Source organism: Lepidochelys kempii, chromosome 8, assembly GCF_965140265.1.
Source record: "Lepidochelys kempii isolate rLepKem1 chromosome 8, rLepKem1.hap2, whole genome shotgun sequence".
Taxonomy (NCBI): domain Eukaryota; kingdom Metazoa; phylum Chordata; order Testudines; family Cheloniidae; genus Lepidochelys; species Lepidochelys kempii.
In genome coordinates this window covers 52,407,435-52,434,413 of record NC_133263.1, presented here as the reverse complement: position 1 = coordinate 52,434,413, position 26,979 = coordinate 52,407,435, and the positions used below count along the sequence as shown (strand labels likewise).

General features: G+C 51.2%; 2 protein-coding genes across 7 annotated transcripts in view; one reads left to right on the top strand and one right to left on the bottom strand.

Moving 5' to 3' along the window:
* The first annotated feature begins 5,317 nt into the window (after positions 1 to 5,317).
* Positions 5,318 to 20,507, top strand: NPHS2 (NPHS2 stomatin family member, podocin). The gene is made up of 8 exons (XM_073356531.1): positions 5,318 to 5,657; positions 10,586 to 10,689; positions 12,121 to 12,193; positions 13,924 to 14,006; positions 15,391 to 15,594; positions 16,451 to 16,506; positions 18,329 to 18,407; positions 19,297 to 20,507. The coding sequence occupies exons 1-8, from the start codon at positions 5,354 to 5,356 to the stop codon at positions 19,570 to 19,572; spliced, it is 1,179 nt and encodes a 392-aa protein (XP_073212632.1). The 5' UTR covers positions 5,318 to 5,353; the 3' UTR covers positions 19,573 to 20,507.
* A 5,595-nt stretch (positions 20,508 to 26,102) lies between these two features.
* The window catches only part of AXDND1 (axonemal dynein light chain domain containing 1), a 58,975-nt gene continuing 58,098 nt past the window's right edge, over positions 26,103 to 26,979 (bottom strand). For all 6 annotated transcript variants that reach the window (XM_073356523.1, XM_073356525.1, XM_073356522.1 and 3 more), the window contains one exon: positions 26,103 to 26,755. In XM_073356523.1, the coding sequence (XP_073212624.1) occupies positions 26,667 to 26,755 (89 nt within the window). In that variant the 3' untranslated portion in view covers positions 26,103 to 26,666. The remainder of the gene's footprint in view (positions 26,756 to 26,979) is intronic.

Sequence of the window (26,979 nt, the reverse complement as noted above, 5' to 3'; positions counted from 1 at the left end):
GGCATGTCCTCTCTCCAGCTCCTATGCGGAGGAGTGGCCAGGTGGCTTTGTGTGCTGCCCCATCCACAGGCACTGCCCCAGCAGCTCCCATTGGCCAGCTAATGGGAACTGCGGGGGCAGTGTGCGGAGCCCCCCTGGTTGCCCCTACACATAGGAGGTGGAGTGGGGACATGCTGCTGCTTCCAGGAGCCGAGCGGAGCCCCGGCATGCGTAGCGCGGGGAAAGCCCCTGACCCCATTCCCCGGCTGGAGCTCAAGAGCCATATTAAAATGTCAGAAGAGCCGGATGCAGCCCCCGGGCTGTAGTTTTCCCACCTCTTCTCAAAGGGGACTCCTTCTTCTGTCCCCATCAACATCTCTGTACAGTTACAGCAATGCAACATGTAGCCTACTCTGCCACCTGTCAGCATCAGTGCTCCCAGAACAGCAGCCAGGGGCTGATCTAAACTGCTGCTCTAATTAGTGCAAACACTGCCTCCTCCCTCCCCACCTGCAAACCCAGACAGCCAAGACAGTTTGGATCCTCAGGTCCCCCATGCTACAAGTCAGGGTACATCACCTCCACCTGACCCACCCCTCCCCACAGGCTACAGGGCACCCTTACTCGCTCCAATGACCCCCACCTACCCCCAACAAAAGAGGACCCAAAGCCACTTTCATAGATTCCAAGGCCAGAAGTGACCATTGCGATCATCTAGTCTGAAATCCTGGATAACACAGACCAGAAAATAATTCTTAATGCGAATCTTAATTAAACACATTGTGACGGGTTTCAGAGTAACAGCCGTGTTAGTCTGTATTTGCAAAAAGAAAAGGAGTACTTGTGGCACCTTAGAGACTAACCAATTTATTTGAGCATGAGCTTTCGTGAGCTACAGCTCACTTCATCGGATGCATACCATGGAAACTGCAGCAGACTTTATATACACACAGAGATCATAAAACAATACCTCCTCCCACCCCACTGTCCTGCTGGTATAAGACTTTATGGAAATATGCTTATGAATGTATATAGGACATAACTGGAATATGTTTTTATGCTTATATATGCCATGTAACATATCTCTGTAAAGGTTATGATCTACTGAATCTATTCATCCTATTTGTATGCATATATTATTTTTATATTTAAAGTTATGAATATTGGCTGTGTACTTGCTTGATTTTTAAGTAGCCTTAGTAAAGCATTTGGTCAGCTTCTTGAGAAAGAAATGTGCAAATTAAGTGCCCAGTCAAGAAGCACTTAATGAACAATGGATCTTGGAAGGCTCCAATCCACATAAGAAGTCTTTCTGGAGACATTCAAGATAGCATGTGGGCAATGGCTGCTGCCTGTAAAAACTGAGTCATGCATGGACATGTGGCTTGCCCATGTGACTCCAAAATTCCATTTTGTAGCTGGATTCTACACAGGGGGAAGGAGGTGTGTTCACCCACAAGAGAAAATCTATTTAAACCCCTGGGAGACCCCTCCATTTTGTCTTCAGCTGGCTCAAGAGATAGCCTCTCCACCCCCAAGGATACCTGAAAGAAACTGGAACAAAGGACAGTAACTACAGGGGGTGTGAGTGATTGCTGGACCCAGACTAGAAGGAGATTAGTCTGTAAAAGGAAGCTTACTGGAATTCCTCTGAGGGCGAGGTTTTTATCTGTATTCAGTTTTCTTACTGCATTAGACAGTCTTGCCTGTTCTATTTTATTTTGCTTGGTAATTCATTTTGTTTTGTCTGTTACTGCTTAGAACCACTTAAATCCTACTTTCTGTATTTAATAAAATCACTTTTTACTTATTAAAAAACCCAGAGTATGTATTAATACCTTGGTGGGGGGGGTGGAGAAACAGCTGTGCATATCTCTCTATCAGTGTTAGAGAGGGTGAACAATTTATGAGTTTACCCTGTATAAGCTTTATACAGGGTAAAACGGATTTATTTGGAGTTTGGACCCCATTGGGAGTTGGGCATCTGAGTGTTAAAGACAGGAACACTTCTGAACCCGCTTTCAATTGAGCTTACAGCTGTTAGCGAACGTGGTTCAGACCTTGGTCTGGGTTTGCAGCAGGCTAGCGGGTCTGGCTCAAACCAGGCAGGGCACTGAAGTCCCAAGCTGGGAGGGCAAGGAAAGCAGGGGCAGAAGTAGTCTTGGCACATCAGTTGGCAGCCCCAAGGGGGTTTCTGGGATCCAACCCGTCACACACATCCAATCGGAATTTAAAAATTGCCAGTGATGGAGAATCCACCACGGCCTGTGGTCAACTGGTCCAATGGTTAATTACTTGCTGGTTACCAGCCTCCTTAGGGCAATCCGTCTCCTGCCCTTGCTGCTGCAGAGCCCAGCAACCCGGTGCGACAGCCTCCCCAAAGTGGGGAGCGGGGAGGCTCCAGTTGGAAAGAGGGAGCTGCTGGTGGGTGCCTGTCACTGAGTGGTGGGAGAGGAGAAGATGAAGTGGGATGAGAGAGAAGTTGCCTGAGGGAGGCCCTGGCTGAAGTGTCAGCTGCACAGCACTGCCCAACTCGGTTCCACTTTGAACGCAATGGGAACCTCAACCTTTTCCAGACCGGGCTAAAGCCCTGCAGAGCCAATGCTGTAGCAAGGTCTGACAACATGGTTAAGCGCAAGCTATGCTACAAACTGGCTATAAGACAACTATGTTGTAGCTGGGTCCCCACTACCGCAATTGTATCTGCAGTATAGATAGGCCATAAGAAGCTATCCCTCAATCCACCCAAATTGCTTAGGATAGCTTGAAATTCCTCAGATGCCAGAGTCAGCCTGAGCAAGCACTAACCTCTGCTTTGTTGGCGAGCAGCTCCCCCATATGGAAGAAAGTATACAGAGCGAGCTGGTACATAGCATGGCCCTAACCAACAAATCTTCTCACTCCCCAAAGGGAATGGAGAATGAGTAAGAGTGAGAGAGCCCATATTTTCCCAAATGAAAAATGGGACACTGCACAGGGCCGGCCTGAGGCCCCCTTCTTTTCCCCCCGGTGCCCGCCTGCGCAGAGCCCTCCCCCCCACCAACCCAAACCTCCCCTGCCACCAGCCCTGAGCCCTCCCTCCCACACGGGGCTGGAATCACTGCTCATCCCCACCCCCCTGCATGTTCCTCCGTGCCGCCCTAGGGGTCACACCCCACTTTTTGGGCAAAACTGGGCATTTGTCCCATTTGCTCTTGCCAACTGATCATCAGTCGAGACAGCCAGGACAGGGCTTAAAAAAGGGACTATCCCAGCCAAAACAGGATGTATGGTCACCCTAGTAAGAGTCTAACATCCTCCTTGCACCAGCTTCCCTTGTCTGGCAATGCAGCTGGTGGGAGATCTCCAGTGCTTGCATCCCCACAGCTACGATAACAGTGTCTGGGCCAGACGAGGCTGAACCTACCAAGGGGTCACAAGCAGAAGTCAGACTATGGTCACAGCTGCTAGTCTAGAAGCTGGCATACCAAGTCACTTGGTTGGGGAAGATTTCTCTGGGGAAGGGGATTACTTCTGCAAATATAGAGTCACTTCGTTTCATTTTAACGGGAAGAGGCTCAAACATTTCAGCTGTTCATTTTTTATTTCTTTAACATCCAGGGTTAGGCAGAGTTGAATTTCCAGCAGCACAACATTCATTCCAATGTTCTCTATAATAAGATCCTTATTTTCTTTAGTATAGTCATTAACTTCAACATCCCATGCTAAATACTGTTATCTACAACTATTTAAATGTGCATACATAAGTTTCCTGTGCTTCATACAGCTCTGCAAAGAACCAGCCACACTTCTGGCACCATAGATAAATGAAGGCTGCTGTATTGTTAGTTACTTTGCCCACCAACAAAATGCAGCCCCTTCTGTGGGCAGAATACAGCTACTAGTTATCAGCTCACAGCAACATTTGGCAATAGTCCGGAGCAGGAAGTGAAGGATATCAACTGGAACTGCAGAAAGGAACAGTTACCATCTAACAGCAGATACCAATGAGAACCAAGGGAAGGAGGGCAGAGAGACAGAGAAAGAAACCGAAGCAGCAGACCGGTGGTCAGGGCATTTCTGTTTCATTCTAGTTTCGGAGGCCAGAGGTGAATGAACATAACCCTTGACTTGTCATCGCTCTGCTAAGTGGATGCCTAGTTTTAAAAAAAATATATACTTTGGGGTTTTCCCCTCTTCCCCCGTTAACGACCAATTGAAACCAATTTCTGTGAGCCCCAAATTTAAACTGCCATGAAACAGAATTTTCCTCTCTCAGAGGCCTGAGTGAACAGCTTTATGCAGTTTACCCTGTAAGAATTAACCCTCTCCCTGCTAACAGGCATGTACTGACAACCCAATGGGACCCTCTTATCTAGCATGCCAGTGAGAGGGCGTCCTTCACACCACTGCTGAGTGTGTGGGTTATGCAGATTATTGTACCCCCCATGCCACTGCACATCTTGAGACCCCAAGGAGCTATTTCAGGTACAAAGTTACAGTTCTGTCATTTGAACAAGAGTCTTAAAGGCCTCATACCTCAATGTCCCCAGCTGTAAAATATGGACGATGACTCTGACCGCCTATGTAAAGCATTTGGAGACCTACTGATAAAAATCTCTAGAAAAGAGCTGGGTATTATTATTGTTAATCCTGCAACGAGCCCCATGTCCTGAGCCCTAATGGAGCCACACTAAATTCAATCAAGCTCGGCTCAAGGGACCATGTTGCTGGATTGGCACCAAACTGCCTCACTTGAATTTGAAAAGCAATGTAGGGGTTACATTCCAATGAGAACAGCTGTATGTCAGCGTGTCCCTGCTGCATCGGGAACACAACCACCAGTTTCCAGGGAACAGAGCCAGTGAGGAGCAATCCCCCCACCCCAAGCCCTAATGGAGATCATTTCTAAACATGGGAAATATTCAGGATTTGACTTGGGCAGTTGCTTTCAACAGCAAAGGTTTGGAATTCTCCACCCAAGTCCTGGTGCTAGCGATGCCAGGCAAGTTCAGGAGCCTCACAAGCTGGATGGCTGCATTGGGGGTGGTGTTTACTTTACAGATGCACAAAAAGACCCCTTTGTGTGAGTGTCAATGCATTTTATGCCAAAGTCATGCAAAAGTACATAAACCCGCATCATGGATTCCATCGTCTTGGCATCTGATTGGTGGGACTGAGCCTTCCTGAAACTCCTCTGCCAGCGCCAGGTAGGTGCGGGATAGGACAGCGCCTGGGAAAACAGCTTGCTTGGCTCACTGTCCAACAAGTCTGACAAGCCCAGAGAATGATCAAAACCTCCTGCGCCTCCCCCGCCTGCCACCTCCTCCACTCCCCGATAAATTCCCAAGACTGGTCATCCTGCCGCCGCAGCAAGCTGCTTCCCAAGAGCTGCATGCTCCTTCGCTCGCAGCCCCCAATGAGGATGGAAAAGCGGTCTCGCAGCTCCTCCAAGGAGTCCCACAGGAGGAACAGAGAGCCTGCAGACTCACAGGGCAGGAGAGAGAAGGTGGAGAGCAGAAGAGCAGCCAGCAAGGACAGAGAGGGGCTCAAGAGGGGGAAAGCCAAGGAAGGCAAGAGCCCCATGGAGACAGACAGCAGGATGCCGAGCTCCACAGTGGTAGACGTGGACGATGTAGTGTCTTTCGACGAGGAAACAGAGGTGATGGCACTGCTGGAAAGTGAGCGACAAGAGGAAGGTAGGATTTGGAAAGGGCAGGAGAGCAGTAGGGACAGAGGCTACTGGCTTGTGGGGCACTGGGGTCCGATTCTGCTCTGATCCCTGTATCGTCATTTACACCAATGCAAAGGGAGAGCAAAGCAGGTGCAGTAAGTGCATGGTGCAGGAACAAGCAGCAAGTGATCACACAAACCCCCAGGGCCAGATTTTCAGAAGGGCTCAGCACCAGGCCCTGGGGCTAGCCAGGCTGCTCAGAGACATCAGGACCTGTTCCATTTCTAATAAAGCAACGAATTTAGCAGCAAACAGCATCCATCCTGCATCCCTTTAGGCCTCAGAGCACTGCTCATTAGCTTCATTAGGCCACAGCCTCACTAGCTCTATTACCCCTTAACCCTGAGAAGCACAGGGGATTATTTACTACCCTTAGATAGAAGAAGTTTCTAGCTAGAGTTATCCTAGGTGTCTCTTAAGCCTTGCTCTGCCCAGAACACACCTGAACCAACCTATTGCCACAGGAAACAGATCAAGATGGCCAGTTCCAGGGGCAGGGATTTGGCATGGGGTGGGGAGGGGAGGGGAAGAAGGGGGACTGTGAGGTGATCAACAGAGCTCTTTGCCTCTCATCCTTTGTATATTGGCACTGTACTACCAATAGGCACAGGCTCTATCCACAGAACTGATCTGTTCAGCCCTGGCATCACAGGGATGGGAGGGAATGCCAAGAAGCAGCAAAAACCCTCCCCAGTCCAGCTGCTCTGCTGCCCCAGCTTTACTTCTCTCTCCCTGATGATTAATTCTCTACAGCTGCCTCTTTCCTCTAAGGAGTTCTGTCTTGATTACAGGGAGCTGCTCGTCGCTACAACCAAGATACTAAGCCACAATCAGAACATTGCTGGAGGTTCTGAGGACACGCAATTTGGGAGTGTTTCCAGCCACAGGTTTAGTTCAGCTTGTTGTAGGGAGAAGGTCCAGCTGCAAAACTCAGATACAGACTGTGAACCCTTATAGCTTGGTGTGTTGGCACGTGGGGCTTCGGTTCAAGCGCCTCTCTAGACCTGGTCTTTCTGCAGAGAGCCCCTAAAGGCAGAAGGGACTGTCATAGTCAGTGGAAGCAGGGATGTTAACTCACCTTTGGAAAGAGTAAGCATTCTGCTTTCAGGGCTTTGCCTGCACCCAGCAGGAAGCCATCTGCCTACTAGAGCCACGGGTTCTCTAAAGGGGGCAGTAGCCCTGAAAGGCCAGCTTTTAAGGGCAGCCAGTGGAAGCTGGAGCATGCCCACTTTGGGGAGAAGGTGGCGTCAGCATCAGCTCAGTTGGAGAAGGGGGTTCTTGCTCTCCTTCCTACCAGCCTTCTGATGGGAGGTCAGAAAGGAAGGTTCAAAGGGGGAATATTTTAAAAGCAAAACCAAGGGAGCTAATATAGCCTCGTGGACAGAGCACCTGCCTGAAGGCAGAAGCATTGGGTTGTGGGCTACAGAGTGGGTGCATGAGCCTGAGAGGGTGAGCTTTCCTATCTGTTAATTGAGGGAAATAATCAATGTCACAGGGAGTGTGTGAGGCTTAACTTATTCCTGATTGTGAAGCCTGAATGGAAGGGGCTATAAATGCATGAGCGTTGCAGGAGCTGGTAGGTTACAGAGAGAGCACAGCTATCCTCGCACAGGACAGGTGAGGGTTAGGGTCTATTTAAAATGATCTCTGCTTTCTGATTTTTCTCCTTCCTGTACTGTCCATTAGTAAATAAACATCTGGACTCAGAGCTCAGACCACCATTCTTTCATTGTAAGCCTTTACGCTCTCTCTCTCTCTCACACACACACGCGCACGCATGCCAGGTCTCATCCTCCATAAATAGCAATTAATCCAGTCCTACAGCTTCAGACAAAGTTAAAAGCCAGAATTTCTGGGAAAGGATCACTTGTTGCTCTGAGTCACAGCATCAACCCTAAAGGACTGCATGGCTCAGAGAATTAGTAAGAGCCCAGGTAGCCTTTCATTTGGAAGTCACTGCTGCCCATCCACCTGGGGCTGCTGGGGAATAAGAGTTGTTTCCCTCTGATATCTGTCTGATGATACTTGGGTAACATTAGGTCCCACAGGAGAGGTGCCCACATCACAGAACTCACCAGGGGCTTTAGCTCTAGTGGCACCAGCCACATAAAAAGGCCAAAGACTTAATAGCAGGGGTCTCAAACTCAGTTTACCGTAGGGCCAGTGCCAGTCCTCAAATCCTCCCAGCGAGCCAATAATGTCACTGAAGAAGGTGTTCAGAAAAGAAAACGTTGATATTTATTTTTTATTTTGAATTTCTTAGAAATAATAAAACTGTCATGCAACTTTATACAATTCTTCCCCTGCCAGAGAGTTTTTAGTGTTTGTCAGACATCTGGCAACGCTTCAGTTCTGTCAGTTTGTTAATGTTTGGCCCCAGTGACTGAGCAGTTGACACCTTCAGGATTGCAGCAAGGTGGGCATCAGATAGTTGTGTTCGGTATTTCGGCTTGTTTATATTCATTGTGGGGAAAAGTGATGCTGCCTCCATGGCTGACTCTGCCCAGCAACTAATGATGATATCTCTGTCCCTCTCCCCCAGCCAATGGGAGCTGCGGGGGGCAGCACCCGCAAAAAACAATGCCGGTAGCGTGTCAGCCTGGGTCTCTCCTCTGTGGGCCACAGTGGGGAGGTTCTTGGGCCGCAGGTGGCCCACAGGCTGGGACTTTGAGACCCCTGCTTAATAGCTTCCAAGCAGCAGGATTGTCTCTGAGCTAAGGGATTGACCTGGGCATTGAGAGAGCTGGGTTCAGTTCCAGTTGTGCCACAAATTCCCCATGAGCAAATCACTTTAGTCTCTCTGTGCCTCAGTTCCCTCTGTAAAATGGGGATAACAGCATTTCCTTTGTCTATTGTTTGGGGCAGGGACTATCTCTTACTGTGTGTATCCCTAGCACCCTGGGGCCAGGCCTCAAGCAATACTGCTAACTAATGGGGATAGACCAGAGGTGGGCAAACTACAGCCCGTGGGCCACATCCAGCCTGCGGGACCGTCCTGCCGGCCCTTGAACTCCCGGCCGGGGAGGCTAGCCGCCGGCCCCCCCCGCAGCCTCACCTCGCCGCACCGCCAGCGCTCTGGCCCGTTGCTCCTGCCGGGCAGTGTGGCTGGCTCCGGCATGGTAGGGGGGTGGGAAGTCCTAGGGGACAGTCAGGGGACAGGGACCAGGGGGCAGTTGGATGGGTTGGAGGTTCTCGGGGAGGGGGGCAATCAGGGGACAGGGAACAGGGGAGTTGGATAGGGCATGGGAATCCCAGGGGGCCTGTCAGGGGGTGGAGGTGTGGATAGGGGTCAGGGCAGCCAGGGAGCAGGGGGGGTTGGATAGGGGGTGGGGTCCCGGGGGGGCGGTTAGGGGCAGGGGGTCTCAGGATGGGGGCAGTCAGGGGACAAGGAGCAGGGGGTTTGGATGTGTCGGGAGTTCTGAGGGAGGGCAGTCAGGGGGTGGAAAGTGGGAGGGGGCAGATAGGGGGCAGAGGCCAGGCTGTTTGGGGAGGCACAATCTTCCCTACCCCGCCCTCCATACAGTTTTGCAACCCCGATGTGGCCCTCAGGCCAAAAAGTTTGCCCACCTCTGGGATAGATGATAGCCTCTATGAGTGGTTCCAGTGGGTCAGGGCTGAAGCACAGTGCAGTGGGGCACCATCCGTTTTTCTGCTTGTGCTGTGGATCCCCAGGCCCATAAAGCTGGCACAAAAGAAAGAGCTGTTGCAACTTCCCCTTGCACTGGGTGGCCTCTAGTCATTCACTGCCCAGGAGTGAATCAGACACTACCATCAGGTCAGTAAAGGTGCAGACCCAGAACCAGCTGCTGCCCCTGCCAAAGATCTTCAATGGGCTCCTTGAGCTCAGGACTCTTAGACCAACCACGGGGAAGCTGCTGGCCTCACCCTTCTTCCCATGTTACAGCAAAGCGCCCCACCCCCCCACACACACAGAGCGTGGGTTCTTTGCAGCTGCCCATTTCACACTGTGGCCTCATGCCATGGCACAAAGACCTGGGCCCAGATCCTCAGAGGTATTTAGGCACCTAACTCCCATTAAAACCTTTGAGGATCTGGGCCTTTGTTCCTAAGGGCACCAGTGGAAAAGTGGCACGTGGCACACCCTGGCCTGCCAAAACCACAAGCCTGGGGTTTGGGCTGCAGCCTCTAGTCCCTCTTATTGGTGTGGCTTTCCAGGCGTAGCAGACACACCCATGCACAGTGCTATACTCAATAGGGTCGAGGTTGCAGCTGGAATCCATTTCAAAAGGACACACAGGCCTAGCCTGAGATCCCCCTGTACCAGTCCCAGATGAATAATGCAGCCTCCACTTAGAACAGCAGAGAGGAGTAGAGCTTTCACCTGGTTCTGGTGCCCTCCTGGAATGAGCACTGGCTTTGTCTGGTTCATGCATCCAGCTGGGAGTCTGCTCGCGGACAATGGAATCGTCCCAAACACAAAACGATAAAAGCTTCGTACCCAGCCCACCAGAGGAGCTACACCACCCCGACAGGAGAGATGCTGGCTCAGGCTGCACCTGGGAAATGGGACATGCGAAATGCCTCTTCTTTGCTGGGACTTTCAGAGTATTTCTAATGAATATTTAAAGTACGATATCAGCAGTAGTGCCTGATGAGCACTTGTTCCCAATGGTGCTGTCAGAATACATATAGTAATGCAGTCTCTGCTCCAAAATGCTCACACATAACCATGTTTTTACCCTTTTAAACCAGGCCCTGAATACTGACTCCAGTGTCTTGGTCAAATTCCAGCCCAAGTGATTACACTCTGTCTATCTCTAAGCAGGTTTTGATCACCTGTTGGAAGCTGGATTTCTGACCACGCAAGCAGGTGTCAATCGGTCAGTAATATGGAAATAGGCACCTACTAATGTGTTCTTTCTTTTTCTTTAGGGATGACATCTCCCGGTCGAGGTATCTGTGAGTGGCTTCTTACCATCTTGTCCCTTCTCTTCATCATATTGACCTTCCCCATTTCTGTCTGGTTCTGCATGAAGGTGAGGCTATGCATGGTGTGCTTGACTTTGCAACCTTATTGTGGTATTTTAACATAGGTTTTGGGTGTAATTTCCTAGAGTTTTAAAAAAGCAAACTGAAAACACAGAAATGCCATCATGTGGCATCATACTGGCACCCATGTAGGTCCTCAGCAGAGTCAGAACCTTTACATACACCACTCAGCCCTCTGCTACTTAAGCTAATGGATTAACTGATAGCAATAGTTGGTTGTTATCCAGATCATTTCCCAGATATTTGCTGACAGCAGAGGAATGGTGAGACTCAAGCATAGGTGCTGGAACAATTTTTAAAGTGGGGGTGCTGAAAGCTATTACCATGTATCTGGTGGTTAGTACTACTTCAAGCCAGGGGCTCAAACCAGCAGGTGCTGCCACTCTACCAGCACCTATGGTCTCAAGGACCTTGGGCTCCATTCCAGGCTGGAGGGGAGTGTATTCTAGTGTGCAAACTCTTCTGCCCATTCCCCTCCAATCTGGTCCTGTCCCGTCCTTGCCCTGGGCTCCTTGTCCCAGTCCTATCCTCCTCACCTAGCCAGTCCCAGTCCCCACTCCTCAGACTTTTCATCCCAGTCCCCATCTCCTTTGCCCAGCCAGTCCCAGTTCCCTGCTCCCAGCTCCTCAACCCATCCGTCTGTGTCTCCCGCTCAGCCTCCTACGTCCACAGTCCCCATCCCCACTGGCTCCCAGTCCCAGTTTCCCACCCCAGCCTCCCTGTCTAATCTGAGTGTCCCTCCCCCAGTCTGACTCCTTGTCCCAGGCTCTCTGCTCAGCCAGTCCCAGTTGTCTCCTTGCACACTGGCTCCTCTCAGATCTGTCTCCCCTCCCTGACTACACTGCTTCCCATTCCCAGTCTCCCCCAGCTCCCCATCTGATCTCAGTCTCCCCCTCAGTGGCTCTCAGTCCCATCCCCAGCTTCCTGTCATGGTCTCCTTGCACAGCCAATCACAATCTCCCCCGATCCCAACACACAGTCCCAGTCATTCCCCACCCCTGCACCCCTCCCAGAATTCTTCATCCCAATGTACTCGCCCCACCCCAGATCTGGCTCTTGCCCCCTCTGCATTTGATTCAAATGGCTTCCTCCTCTACGCTGCCTAGGCCCAGGAGGGAGATCATTGAGAGCACTGGAGAGACAGGCTCCCTGCTCTCAGTTCCACTGGCCAGGAGCCGGCCACAGTTGCAATTGCCATACAGTCTCTGGGCCAGATTCTCAGCTAGCATAAATGGAAACAGCAGCCCTGGCATGAATGGAGCTACACTAGCTGACAGCTCTGGCTGGCTGGCTCTGCACAGTTTGCCTTTCGGTGGTTTTCCCAAAACAACGATTTCACCAGCTTCTCTTCCAGTGCCGCAGCCCTTCCCCCAGATCCCCACCTCCTCCAATTCCAGGCTCTCTGTCTCCCACTGTAGATCGTGCGGGAGTACGAGAGAGCCATCGTGTTCCGACTTGGGCGCCTCCTTCCCGGAAGGCCCCGAGGGCCCGGTAAGCAATTTGTTCGCTCCTTCACCCCTTTCTCTTGCCACACTCATGCAAGGCTCCAACGGGGCTCCCAGAAGTGTCAGGCCAGCCACCCCATCCCCACTGTTCCCAGGGGATCCCACGCCCAGTGTCCCACTCCCCGTGCCTTGCCCCTCTCACTCCACCCACCACAAATGTACATCCTGATCCAGGCCAGCCTCTGCTAATCCTGAGTCTGCAATCCTGCACCCTTCTCCTCTCCCCTCCGTCCGATGGCCTTGTCTTCCTAACACCCCACCCCTGCGGGCTCTGGCTGTCTCCCTCCCTTACCAGGTCTGCTAATGGCTGACAATGCGGGCATTATCCTCTGCTTGGCAGGTGACTGGCTCCTCACAGGGCTGGCTGCCCCTTGGGCTGCTGCAGCCACAGGAGATGAGTCGGGTGAGGGGCGTCTGGAAATCCTGTGCTCAGTGCCTGCGGCTCCCTTGGCCCTTTCCCACTCCGAGTAGGCAATTCTTGGGACCCCTGTTTCCTCTTCTGGCAATGGCAGCTCCTGTGCGGCTCCCAACACCTGCAGGCCTCCAACCACTGCTGAAGTGGTGGGGTCAGGCTTCATGCCCCCTGGTTCCCTTCCCCCTCCCAACTATGAGGAAGTGGAAATGCAGCCGCTTTCCCACCCCCAACTGCAGGTTGTGGTTGTCTCCCTACCCCTCTCCTCTCACAGGGCCCTTCGCGTCTATGTGCCATGCTCAGCTTGCTCCATCCGCACTCCGCACATATTAGCTGCCTGGGGGGCCCTTGCATTAAGACCCCATGGGCCTGGCACCCCTCTCCTCAAAGCCCCCACTGTGAGGATTCTAGGCAGCCAAGGGCCTGAGCAGGGCCGGCTCTCGGTTTTTTTGCCACCCCAAGCTCAGGTGGGGCTGGGGCTCGCAGGCGGTGCTGGAAGTGGAGGGAGTGATGTCACCTTCTCCCAGCGCCTGCAGGGGCTTTCCCCCCTCCCCCGCCCGGCCGCGCAGAGAAGCCCCCATATAAGGGGTGGCACAAGGCAGCACAGCAGCCAGTGCGCAGAGGAGGCGGCGCAGCCCCGGCAGGACTCGCCCTCTCCTCCCCAGGTAGCGGCTGGGCCTGGCAGCTCAGCATCCCGGGGCTGGGGCTTCCCCTTCCTGCTGCAGCCGGGGGCGCGGCGCCCTCGCCCCGTCTAAATGGTGCAGCTCCGAGAGCGCAACTGCCCCGAAAAGAAAGTCTGGATGGAGTGCCGCCCCTGGAAATGTGCTACCCCAAGGATGTGCTTGCTTTGCCGGTGCCTAGAGCCGGCCCTGGGCCTGAGCCAGAACCCCCGTCCAAACCGTCCACAGCTTGTTCTGGTCTGGATCCTGCTCCAAGTGTTACAGCTCAGACCCATCTTGGCGCTAAGACGTGGGCTCACCTGTGAAGTGAGAACCCAGCATGCTGAGTGGGGGACAGCGAGTGACTCTAAAACATTAGCACTGAGTGGCCAGGGGAACCCCTCAGGGACTGATGTCTCTGCCACATCTTTTGGGAAGAGTTTATTTCCGTCCCCCCCTCCACTCATTCCTGCAGCAGGACATCTGGGCAGGTGTTTAGTGCGGGAGACGCTGCAGCTCTGGGCCCTTCTCTTGGTCTTTGTCTTGTCCTACGTAGCCCCAAGTTTGCTGCTGTTGGGTCAGGGAGTGGGACTTTCTTCCATGGCATCCAGTCACATGCTGCTACTCTGTCTCTTCCTCCCGTAGGCCTTTTCTTCTTCCTTCCCTGTCTGGATACATACCACAAGGTAGACCGTCGCCTCAAAACCCTAGAGATCCCCTTCCATGAGGTAAGCCAACTCCCTCCCATTTATTCCCTTGCATCTCTAGCATTAGCTTTTCCTATGGTTGGTTAGAGCTATTTGCTCCCTAGTGGGAAGGTGGCATAAAATATTACACCCACCCAAGAGGCAGGCTTAAGCCTGAAGTTAACTGCAGCCAGTGGCTAGTGTCGGTCATTCTGCCCTGGAGCAATAAAAGTATCTCACACTTAGATAGCACTCTGGCTTCTGAGGGACCCCAAAGTGCTTTAGAAGCTGTACACAGCCAGCACAGCTGAGATGCAGCCAGCTCTGGGCAAAGGACACTAGCCGACTGGCAGACAGCACACTGCTCCATGCTCATGATCATATTGCCAATCTTATGCTATTTGGTATTTTTATAAGCCCCAGGTCCTGGAGTCAGGTGAATGGGCAAGAATCTCACTTTTTTTCCCCGCTTATTCAACGCTAAATATCTAGGCTTCATGGCTGTGCAGAAAGGCTCGTAAATGTGACCAAAATGCACCCTAAAAGTGCAGAAACTAGAAGGCACAAATCATACAGGTACATTAAAATCTCTCCATTTTTAATCCAAGTTAACGATTTTTGAACACATAAAATGGGCAACGCCCACACTAAGGCCCAGCACAACACAACACACTGCTGCACAACACAGCACACCAAACATAACCCAATGCACCACTGGCCAGTACAGCACAGCACGACAAGGAGAAGGGAGGAAGAGTTTTTGGCCAAAGACACTGGGCCAGATTCTTCAAAAATTGCCAGGGGGTCCAGCGCAGAGGAGGCTGGGGCATGGTTCTTAAGATCTCATCTGAAGGACCCCCACATATGTACCAGCCTTGGAAGGACAGCCTGCTGGGATTAAAGTCTGTCATTTCAGGGTCTAGGCAGGCACAGGCCAGTGGGGAGCAGCCCTCCCTATGCCCAAATCCTTTGTTTTCATTTCTTTCCTTGGCTCCCTCTCCCTGCATTCCTTATACCCGGCTGCATTACTAGCTAATAGCAGCATCTAGAGCCCCCACCTGAGATTTTTTCCGTGTGGGCAGCTTGGAGCAGGGACCATCCTGCATGACTCCTAGCATGCGGTGGATGCTGCCGTGAACAGTGATAATCACATTGTTCTCGGTGCTGCACACACATAGTAAGAGACAGTCTGCCCAAACCACTTACGTGCAAAATAGACAAGACAGGCCAAGAGCAGGATAGAAAAGAGAGGCAAAGTGACGTGCCCAGGGTCAGAGCTAGGACCAGAATCCCTATGATCTCCTGAGTCCCCGCCCAGTGCCTTACCTACAAGGCCATTCTTCCTCTTCTGCAGTGTTCCCAGCTCCTCCATCCCACCCCAGAGTTATCAGAACCAGCTCCATCACCCCCAACATTCTCTGTCTAGGTGGTGACTAAAGACATGGTTACCGTGGAAATAGATGCAGTCTGCTACTACCGGATGGAAAATGCCTCTCTCCTCCTAACCAGCGTGGCCAACCTCTCCAGCGCTGTCAAGCTGCTGGTACAGACAACCATGAAGCGCTTGCTGGCCCATCGATCCTTCAGTGAAATCCTCCTGGAGAGGAAGAGCATTGGCCAGGAAATGAAGGTATCTCCACAAGGAGGTGGGCAGCTGTGGGACCAGAGCACTGGGGCAATGCAGTAGATCGATCTTTCAACACATGGTGTATAAAGGGCCTCAGGGAAAGGCTTATAAGAAGCCCACAGTGATCAGTTGCAGGGACTCTGCAGACTCTGGAGACTTGCTGCGCCCAATGGAAGGCAACAGTGTGATGATTATACTTTGAGTCCCTTGGGTTAGAGAGGCTGTCCAAGGGCAAAGTACTGGGGCGAAACGCAGGCCTGATGGGCCGCAGCCACAGACAAAGCAGCCACAGAAACGCAGGCCTGATGGGCCGCAGCAGGTTTCTCCTCCAGCTGCAGCAAAGGTGACACCAATCCAGCTGCTGAATGGGGCCTGGGGGAAGCAATCCACGCTGGGAAATGATCAGCCATGCCGATTCAAATGACACATCCAGGGCCAAATTCAGGCCTGGGGTAAGTGGGACCCACTCCACTGATTTCAGTGGAGTTACACCAGAACTAGATTTTTTGAGGCAGCAATGGTGCTTCTGAGTCAGCTGACTTCTCTGGGAGCAAATCTTCCTGAGCACAGTGTGAGACCCAGAAGCCAAGAGCAATGAAGACGTACATGGCAGCTTACCTCCTTGGCCTGCCCTCTACAGGGATTTCTCTTGGTGTCCAACCTTTAGAGACACTTAAGCCTTTTAACCAGAAGTGTTTTTCTGTAGCATGCACAAGTATCCATAGCAGACACATCCCTCCAACACGAGCTCTCAGGCAGTGAACCATATGAGCCTGTGCCGACTGTCTGACTTGTTTGTAAGTGCCTTGGCACAGTGCCACACAAACTGCCCACGGTCAGTATATCCCCATTTCTACAGGTCGCTTTGGATGCAGTCACATGTCGCTGGGGAATCAAGGTGGAGAGAACAGAAATGTAGGTAGGAAACGTATGAAATGGAGACCCAGCAGGGTAAAGAAACCTCCCCATCCCCTTTGCAAACACTACTTGCTAATGTCTGGTCCTTTGCCACCTTTGCCCCTGAAGCTCTATCCAGGTGTCACCTCTTCAGCACCCCGAGCCCCCAGCCAGCCCTTCTCCTTTGCCCATTGTGATGGGTTGGTCACAGAGACCTCCTTGGGACTGTCAGCTGATGTGCTGAAATGACCTCTGAGCCCGTTTTCCCTGCTAGCTTGGGACTCCAGAACCCTGCCTTGTTGAGCAAGACACGCCAGTCTGCTGCAACACAGATCCAGGTCTGAACCATGCCCCCAAAGCTGCAGACTTTAACCAAAACTGCTCAGCAGGTTTCCTATCTCCAGTACCCAGGCACCCAGCTCCCAATGGGATCCAAACCCCAACTAAATCCATTTTACTCTGTATAAAGCTTATACAGGGTAAACTCATAAATTGTCTGCCCTCTATAACACAGATAGAGAGACAGGCACAACTGTTCCCCCCCCCCCCCCCGGTATTAATACATACTCTGGGTTAATTAATAAACAAAAGTGATTTTATTAAGTATAAAAAGTAGGATTTAAGTGGTTTCAAGTAATAACAGACAGAACAAAGTAAGTTACCAAGCAAAATAAAACAAAACATGCAAGTCTAAGCCTAGTACATTAAGAAACTGAATACTGGTAAAATCTCACAGTCAGAGATATTCCACTAAATTTATTTCACAGACTAGACTCCTTCCTAGCCTGGCCCCATCCTTTCCTCTGGTACAGTTCCTTTTAGTTGCAGCTCAGGTGATAACTAGGGGATTTCTTATGACAGGCAGCCCCCTTTGTTCTGTTCCACCCCGTTTTTATAGCTTTGGCACAAGGCAGGAATCTTTTGTCTCTCTGGGTCCCCACCCCTCCTTCTAAATGGAAAACCAGGCTTAAGATGGATTCCAGTACCAAGTGACATGGTCACATGTCCTTTGAGACCCCAGCCGCCATTCTTCCTGTCCTGATTTACAGGAACACAGGAAGGCTTGCAAGTAAACAGAGCCATTTACAACCAATTGTCCTGATTAATGGGAGAAGTCAAGATTCCAAGCCATTATTAATGGCCCACACTTTGCATAGTTACAATAGGACTTTAGAGTAATACTTCATATTTCTAGCTTCAGATACACGAATGATACATTCATACAAAAAGGATAACCACACTCAGTAGATTATAAGCTTTGTAATGATACCTTACAAGAGACCTTTTGCATAAAGCATATTCCAGTTATATTATATTCATATTCCAAGCATATTTTCATAAAGCATATGGAGTGCAACATCACACCCACATACTCAGCACCTCCACTCACTGGGCTGCAGAAGTTTAAATGGCATAAAACGCTCTTGTGTTTTCCAGCTGGGGCCAGCTCCTCAGTGGGGAAACTCAGCATAGTGCCACAGATGTTGTCAGAGCTATATCCATTTACACCAGCTGGGGATCTGGCCCTGTTATTGCAATTCAGATTTCCCGGCCCGGTTCCAGAGGAAGAAAGCACAGCTCAGCCAATAACAGACCCTAGTTCAAGAATCAGAGTGTCCTTGGGAAGAACCCCATTGATTCCAGTGCTAGGTGGGTTGGGCCCAGCTGGGTGGGAGATGAGATTGGAAGGCTGAAAATCTGAACTCCGGGGACTTTTGTAAGCTGCCTCAGCCTGGGACAGGAGACACTGGGGCACAGTGTCAGACAGGCTCGCAGCCTGGCGCTACCCATGGGCACAGAATTCCAGGGTCCATGTAACTCCGGTCTCTTCTTCCTGCAGCAATCATGTGCGGCTGCCGGCTGAACTGCAGCAGTCCTTGGCAATGGAAGCAGAGGCCCAGAGACAGGCCAAAGTGCGGGTAGGACACCAGCGAATGCCCCTATATTCCCCTGCGGATCAATTCCCAGCCTTTTCCGGCCATTTGGACAGAGACCACAACCACAACCAGGCGGGGAGATTCCCCCCAGGGCCTCTACTGACTCCTCACCCCATACGCCTTCCTGCACACAGCACTGCCCCTCCACACCTGCAATGGGAGGGGTGCTTCTCCCTATCCCAAGGGGGCCCTCTCCCCAGCAGCACTGCCCAGTGCCCCTCCATGCTCTGTGTTGCAATGCCTACGTCCCCCTGTGGAGTTCAGCCATTTCTGCGGCATGGAGCAGTCCCTTTATCAAACTCTTCCCACTGGCGCTCACTGCAGGCTGAGTCCGGGGCTGCCTCTGTCCCTGCACTGAGTGATGGGAATCCTAACAGGAGAGGGCAGGTTAAATGCCGGAGCACAGTGCCTGTGTCCCAAACCCTGAACTGACTGCTCCCTCCTTTGCTTATTCTATAGCCCTCCTCCACAGGAGGGCTCCACCCAGTCAAGATCCCCAGGAAGGCCCCTCTGACCAGCCCTAATGGTACTTGACCCACAGGCTGGGGAACCCCACTTTAAGGAATAACAGGAGTTGGTAGGTGCTGCAACTGCAGCAGGTGGGTTACCCTGCTGCAGTCCCAACCTTTCCCAGCAGAGAGGTGATGGAGGAGCTCTGGCTGCATAGGCTATTCCACTCCCTCCTTTGCTCAGCAGGAGGCACTGCAGAGACTAAGGTAGGAGCACTGGCCATGGGAGGAGCTTGCAGCGACTCCAGCCTAGCATCTTCACTCAGACTCACTGTAAGAAACGATGTCAGGTCCTGCCAGCCCCAGTGGGGCCAACCCAGTGGAATGGTGCAGAAACAGTCATTCATTCCCTTGTGCTGCAGGTGATTGCTGCCGAGGGGGAGAAGGCTACCTCCGAATCCCTGAGGATGGCAGCCGAGATCTTGGCCAGCTCCCCAGCTGCTGTCCAGCTCCGTTACCTGCACACGCTGCAATGCCTGTCTGCTGAGAAACCTTCCACTATTGTCCTCCCTTTGCCCTTTGACCTAATGAATCTTGTATCTGCCGCTAGCCACAACTCCATGGGCAGCAGCCTTCCTACCAGCGCTCCCAATCACCCTGAGGCTCCAAAGGACACGAAGGACTCCCCCATGCTATAGGGCCATGCCATGGGGAGCTGGCACCCAGATGGACACCTTCTACCAGGTCACTTATCTTCAAACAGGCGCCATGGATTGGTCTGAACCATGCCAGCCCTCCAGCATAAACTGTGGAGGGGTTGGGATGGGCAGCAAGCAGGGGCCTGTGATTATATAAAGTGGGCTGGGCACAGAAGTTTGAGTTTGCTTTGAAGAAACATTCCGGCTCATCCCGTGTGTGGGGCACTGGAATGGAGCTAGGGGTGGGGACGGGGATGGGAGCTTCCTCTGCGTCTCACCATTTCATTGCTCCTTTCACCCTGCTGTGCTGAGGAGCAGAGGGATGGTATAAATGCTTCCCCCAGCCCCAGAGCTGGAGCCCTAGAGATGGCCTCTATCATTCCAATTAGGCTGGCTGGATAGACTAGGGGTGTTTTTATTTAAGGCCCCAAATATCAACCTCTCCCTTCCCAATCCCCACAACATGATCTGGCTGGAATCATTTGCATTGCAAAAGCCTGGTGCCCAGGAGAAGCGAGGAGGCCCAAAGGGACACCCTGCTGTAACATATCAGTCAGAGGCTGCGGATTATCCAGGGCTCCATACGCTCAGGCAGTGCTTGAGATCTTCCTGCTGTGTCACTCAGCATGAAGTGGGTATCTCCTCAAAGAAGGGCAGCTGGTAAGAAGTGCTGGCCCACGTACAGGGTGAGCTACATGAAACCTCTGTCTTTCAGTCCTTCGTGCGTACACCCCGCTGGAGACAGATTTCGCTACCTTCGCCCCTCTCTGGGTGGAATCCCCATGGTCTTGGTCTGCTCCCTCGACTGGGTTTCTGGGCTGCAGCCCCCTGCCTCCCAATCGTATTAATGTAGCTGGCCCAGCTGGGCTGGGCCCCTGTAAACCCTTTGCCTCCAGAAGCCTGAGGCATCAGCTGAATAAAGTGACTGAAAACAAGGGCTTCAGACTTGCATATTAATCATTCACCCAAAGGGCCATGCCAGTCTGAGCCAAGGGATCACATGATACAGGCCTAGCCACATCTTCCCTCTCACTTACACCGTCTTCCCTTGCAGCCTTTGGCAAGGTCCTCTCACCTACTTACCTTCGTCTCCAGCTGGAACAGCCTGCCTGCTGCAAGTGCTCCCTTACTCAGTGTGTCACTGGTAGTGTCCCCCATGCAGGCAGCTGATGATGACCCACCTCCCCAAACCAGGGGACGGGCTTTATAGCTGTTCCTGGTCTTTTACACCTCTAGGCTTTCAGCCCTAGCACCCCCTCTGCCTGGTGCCTGGAGAACAGCATCCTCCCACATAATAACCCCAACCAGTGTCATCTTAACTCCCTTGAAGCTGTTTACCCCAAGTGGCTTATCCCAACTATTGCTTCATTTCCTGCTTGTTTACCCCTAAGAGCCTCCTTTGACTGTACCCCAGACAGATGGGCAGGCTAATGCCAAGCAGGTAAACTGAGGCACATAGGGTGTTCATGAAAGCTAATGCAGATAGCTCCCGCAGTCTCCACCCGTGCAGCCGAAGCATTGATTGCAAAGGGCAAACTAGGGTTGGAGCAGTAAGTGGGCAGCCCCTGGGGAATAGTGTTCCCCAAGATCTGTCACTTGCCAGCTGTTGGATTCTGGGCTGAGGTGGCCAAACGTGTGACGTAACTAGGCCAGGGAGAGCAAATGGGCAGCACAGCAGAAAGCAAGGTGGGGTCCTTGTTGTTCCAGCTCCTTTCTCTGTGTTAATGTCAATTGTTAATGAGCTCCGGCAGCAGCCCAGTGGCCTGGTGTCATCCAAGGTTTGAGTGGGAGGGGCTGGAGGACAAGCTGGCGCACATCTGGCTGTGGGTTGGGGAACGGGCACTGCCTACAGCCAGGCTGACACATAGCAGCCACACTGGCTCCTAGCAGCATTGCTGTCCCCAGGGGAGCTGCTGCCCTTCTGCCCTAGAGGAGTGAACAGGGCCCCTGGCTTCATGGGGTGGAGGCAGCCAAGTGTGAAAGCATAGCACCCCCCATCCAGACCAGTCTCCTCCATGGATGATTTTCGTTGGGTGAATGAGGTGAAAGACAACCCCTTCTATGGCCTGGGAGCCTGCTCCTGAAATGGACACCCCAGCCATCTGTGCGGTAAGCAAGCTGTATTCCTGCTTGTTGCTACTAGATGGCGCCCGAGGACAGGACACAGGCAAAGTTCTCATCCTCTGTATGTCTGTGTGAGACATGAACCTAGTAAGAGAGATGGGATCTTATTAGGGGACTAAAGGCTGAGAGATAAACTACAAATCCTGATGTACTTCCCCTGAGACAGTGAAAGCAGGGAGCTAATAACTGTCATGAGCTTTATAGATAACAGCAACATTTCTATAGCTTTCTTCAACTGCCCTACGCGATGATTCTCTGGTGATGATTCTCTATTCAGTTCTGTCGGATGGTCCACAGAACAAATACAACGCTCAAAAAAACCCAACAGAACTAAGCATCATGTCTCCAGAAGACTCTTTAAATATCTGTAGCTCCCTAGTCAATTGGATAGACCTTTCCCCATAGCAAAAGTATGCAGCACATACTAGCAAATCCTGTACAGCTCTATTACTGCACCGTATTCCTGACCATCTGTACCCCAGGTCTGGGATCCCCACAGTTCTGATACTGCCCCTCTCACCTACCTTTGAGTATCCCTCTTGGAGGCAGTGCAGCCAAGCTGATAGGGCACTGGACTGGGACTCAGGAGACCTGGATCCCATTTGTGGCTCTGTCACTTACCTGCTGGGTGATCTTGGGCAAGTCTCTTCCCCTCTCTGTGGCTCAGTTTCCCCACCAGTGACTTGGGGATAATGATACCAACCTCCTCCATAAACTGCTTTGAGATCTATGGCTGAGAAGAGCTATATATGAGCTGAATATTATTATTAATAATACTTATTGTAATTACAGCAAATTGCCAACCCAGCCAAATTGCCACCCTGCACCCTCTGGCTATTGTATTTGTACATCTCTTTTCACTAAGCCCCTGCTTGCTGCTGACCACTGTAAGAGGAGACCATCTGCAGCTGGGGTAAGGTTCCTGATAGTGATGCCTCAATACAATGCATCAGCATAATGGAGATGGACTAGCAGAAAAAGGGTTAACCCTTAGGCTATTAAGGACAAGGATCCTCATTGCCAGTGAAGAGACCAGGCTAAAGCCCTGAGCAGCATGTGCCAACCTGGGCCTCCACCGCTTCTCCCACTCCTTCCACTTTGCAGCCAACCTTCTGGCTGCTGCATCCACTTTGGGATTCCTTCCCTACCTGCTTCCAGAACCCCTTATCCTCCTGTTTCCCTATTTCACCCTCCATCTGTAGAGGTATAAAACTAAGGAAACTCTCAGCCAAATGTCTGAGCAGGTGCGAAGGGAGAAGAAACTGGCTTTGGAAAATTTGGCACCAGCCTGAGTTAGTCTCCACTGAAGAACATGAGCTGAGTGGAGCCTCCCTCCTGCCTAGTTCAGGTTATTGAACAGAGGAAACTCATCGGGCCCAACCTCCCAGCCTGGGACCCATTGCAGCAATGTAACTTCAGAGGGAAATGTGTTGATCAAGCGAAATAGGTTGTTTTCCCCCAGACATTTCTCCTGCTGCGTTTCAAACTCTGCACAGAACGTTCACTCTAGACAGACTCTCTGGGGTGAGTTACAAACCTGGCATGTTTTTAGGGCTGTTCTTTAAATACCCAAGAGGAGGGACTCTGAGGTTCATAATGGAAACAACACAACCAACCTCAGTCAGACACTATCAAGTTAATAGGTGAGCACCCATAGTACTTCAGCCCTAACCAAGCACACACACACTGCAGGCAGGGGGAGCACTGAAGGGGCAGGCAGGAACACAGAAAGGAACGAAGGCACAGGAGCAAGCCTGGGAAGGAGTGGTGGACAGGGGTGGTGAGTTATACAAGCCGATGGTGCCCATGCTCCAGGAATATTCAGGGTCTGCGGGCCCAGCTCCATCAATGTTCGGGGCCAGGTCTCTCCCCTGGCCCTTCCTGCCACCCTCACGCACCTCCCCCAAAGCAATCTCCCAGCACCGCCTGCCACCCCATGGCAATTTAAAAGGACCCAGGGGCCCCCCGGTTGCTGCCATTGGCAGAGCAGTGGGGCTAAGGCAGCTTCCTACCCGGCCTCACTCCGCGCCACTCCCAGAAGCAGCTGGAACGGCCCTATGGGACCAGGGGTCTCTGCACACTGACCCCGCCCTAAGCTCTGACTCCACAGCTCCCATTGGCCAGAAACTGTGGGCAGCAGCATGTGGAGACCCCCAGCTCCACGCCTCCCCCAACCTAGAAGCCATTGCCAGAGGGGTGTGCAGGCCGCTTTCGGGAGCCACCCGAGGTAAGCGCCACACCCCTCATCCTCTCCTGCACCCCAAGCCCCTGCCCCAGCCCAGAGCCCACACCCAAACTCCCTTCCAGAGCTCACACCCCTCCTGCACCCAAACTCCCTCCCAGAGACTGCACCCTGCACCCCCTTCTGCACCCCAAGCCCCTGCCCCAGCCCAGAGCCCAAACCCAAACTCCCTTCCAGAGCTCACACCCCTCCTGCACCCAAACTCCCTCCCAGAGACCGAACCCCCTTCTGCACCCAAACTCCCTCCCAGAGCCTTAGGCAGGTGAAGGGGGGGAGGACTTGGACCCATTCTGGGCACCACCAAAAATGATACAAACCCACCGTCCCTGGCAGAGGCCCTTGGAGAAGAAGAGGCAGAGGTGCAAGGTGGAGGATGGGAAGAACAGCAGTAGCACAGGCAAGAGTGCTGGAAAGAGCAGCTGATGTGCCCGGGAAGGGCCCTGGAGGCGCAGGAAGGAGAGGGGGGAGGAGTACGGGCAGAGGCACGGGGAGAAAGGAATGAAGGAGCGGTGGAGACATAAAACTGCTAACCAGGAATGTAAACTGCTTTCTTATCAACTACCAGTTTGTCTGGATAGAATGTATTGGGAAATCAGGTCTTCTATGTAAAAGGTTAAAAGGTATTGATTAAAATATAGGAACTGGTTATTATAGCACCTATAAGTATAGGGGGTGTTATGTAACCAGAATAAGAAAATAGTCAGTGAATAAGTATATTATATCTGAAGTCCTTTATATTTACGTTAAATTCTCTAAACTGTAAGCTATGTAAATGCTGTGACCTTTGGACGAACTCCTGCTAGGTGTCTGCACTGGAGAATGCAAAACCTAAGATACCTTCTAAACTTTGCTAATTTCTAAAACACTATGCCGAAAATATTTTTGAAAAATATTGCATCTCTGTTTTTGTGTAATGTGCGGGGTCCATATAACTGTCAACATTTAAACCATATGCCTTCTTGAAACTTACAACATATTACACACATCCTGGGGTAAAAATGTATAGCGCCTCACTGTCAGTGAAAAACATGTAAAAGAAACAGACAAAAAGGTGTATTAGGTAAAGTGATCTAGGGAAACTGGGAACTCTTCCCAGTTAGGTAGAAATACAGAAGGGGGAAGCACAGAATTTTGAGACAGCATGACCACTGCCACTGCTGTCTTCCAAAGGGGTTGGTAACATATTACTCTTCCTTTCTGTATTACGCTGTATTAATCTTTGATTAATAACTTGATCAAGTCTAGTTATTGGAATCTCTTGTTATTAATTGCTATTGCACCAGCAACAGACCTCTCTTAAGTCATTTTGTAATGCTGCAAATGCTAATATAAGGCGAAACACAGGGACTTGAAATGAGATCCTCAGGCCCAATAAACTTAGAGTCAAGTTGCAACAGTCTGTACTGGCTAATCAATCATTAAGACATTTGGTCATTTCACTGGAGCAACAGAGGTGCATCTTTAACATTTCTATATATACAAAGCACTGGAAAAGCAGAGAGTAGGGCTGTGTGTATAAATAAATGGTAAAATGGGGCAAAGTCCTGGAGAAGCCCTGGCAATAACATCAATCAAGGCAAAGTCCTGGGCAGGTCACTGATATTTGCTGTAGTAATCAAACTTTCTTTGCAGGCCCAGCCTCCCATTATTGTTTGGATGCTCTGGGGACAGTTTGTGACTGTTGCAGATTTTACTATTCCCTGTCACACCCCACCCCCACAGTCCTTTTTGTAGGTGCAAGCTGCTTCATCTTTGTTTTCCACAACCATTGCCTTGTTAGCCATTGTTAGGAGCTGCTCTGCTATCAGCTCTTTCTCTTATCCTGGTGATTTTATATTGCCCCGGAGGTTTAGTGCTTAGGGGTCTCCCCATTAGTCGGCAGGACTCCACCTTTGCGTCCTGGCAGCGTTGTCTCTATAACCCTTCTGGACAGTCCTGTGGGTTGTTTCCTTAGGAGTCTCACTCAAACTGACAGAGCTGTTCCTCTCCAATTCACCACCCACGTTAACAGAAGTCCAAGGTATCAAAAGCCATGGACATCCTGTAAAAGGATGATAACCAGGGAGATGATGGCTCTCAGAAGAGGTATTCTGAGTCTGCTGCCTTAATTATTTATCAAGCAACACTGAGCAGAACTTTTTTTCTTTTTCTATACACCACACCTGTATAAATTAGTTGGAAACCTCCCCTCTAAATACTTTGAAAGTATCCTGTGTCCCACTCTGTGAAAGACCTGGCCCTCCCTCTGTCTCCAAACCTGGAAGAAAACATCCCAAGATTTCTGTTCACAAGCTGAGCACCTATGAATGGGTCTGAGATCTGGACAACATGTCCCAAAGTTCCAACTACGGCAGTACAGCTAGCCTGGGATAAGTTTATGACCTGATATCTTAAAGACTCTACTAACAGATATGTTGAGAAGGCCTGAAAGCCTTTTCTACAAGTTCTGTTCTAATCCACTCTCCAGTTATGACTAGCAACTACTCTAAAACACTGCGTTACCCAGCGTGGGGTTTTCAGATAATTTATAAATCTAGAAAAGATCCTCTCTAGTGCTTTATCTAAAGCTCTCCTTTGGAGGGTGCATTAGTGGGTGTTCCAGTCATTTTGCTATACTAAAGAACATGGAATTAAAGTGTATCTGGAGCCACAGAGATGGGCAGTGGGGTTATGCTGAAAGTCTACTACAAATGGTAACCAAACGACCTTCGTTGGACATTGCTACTCTTTAATGTTTGGGTTTGGTGGCTTTCCTGGACCGGGCACTAGCAGATGGTTTATGAGAAGTTGGCTTGGATTCTTCTTGGGAAGAGACTTCTGAAATAAAAAATACACAGAGGTTAAAAATAAATATAGAAAAACTCCTCCTTGGGTAAATACATCCTGTAGAATCAAGTATACATCAGTCTCCACTTTCAAATCAGAACTAGGAGGGAACCACTAGAGGGGAAGTGTTGAGAAAGCCCAGGACTATAGTCCCATCTTCCCCTAATCAGGGTGGATCTAATTCTAAACTGATGAAAAAAAGTGCTTTCCCACAT

What these genes read in the sequence shown, in the direction of transcription:
- NPHS2 (XM_073356531.1), top strand. Translation starts at nt 5,354, where the DNA reads ATGCTCCTTCGCTCGCAGCCCCCAATGAGGATGGAAAAGCGGTCTCGC. An exon ending in TAGAGATCCCCTTCCATGAG is followed by an intron (nt 14,007 to 15,390) that starts GTAAGCCAACTC and finishes TTCTCTGTCTAG; the next exon opens with GTGGTGACTAAAGACATGGT. An exon ending in GCATTGGCCAGGAAATGAAG is followed by an intron (nt 15,595 to 16,450) that starts GTATCTCCACAA and finishes CCATTTCTACAG; the next exon opens with GTCGCTTTGGATGCAGTCAC.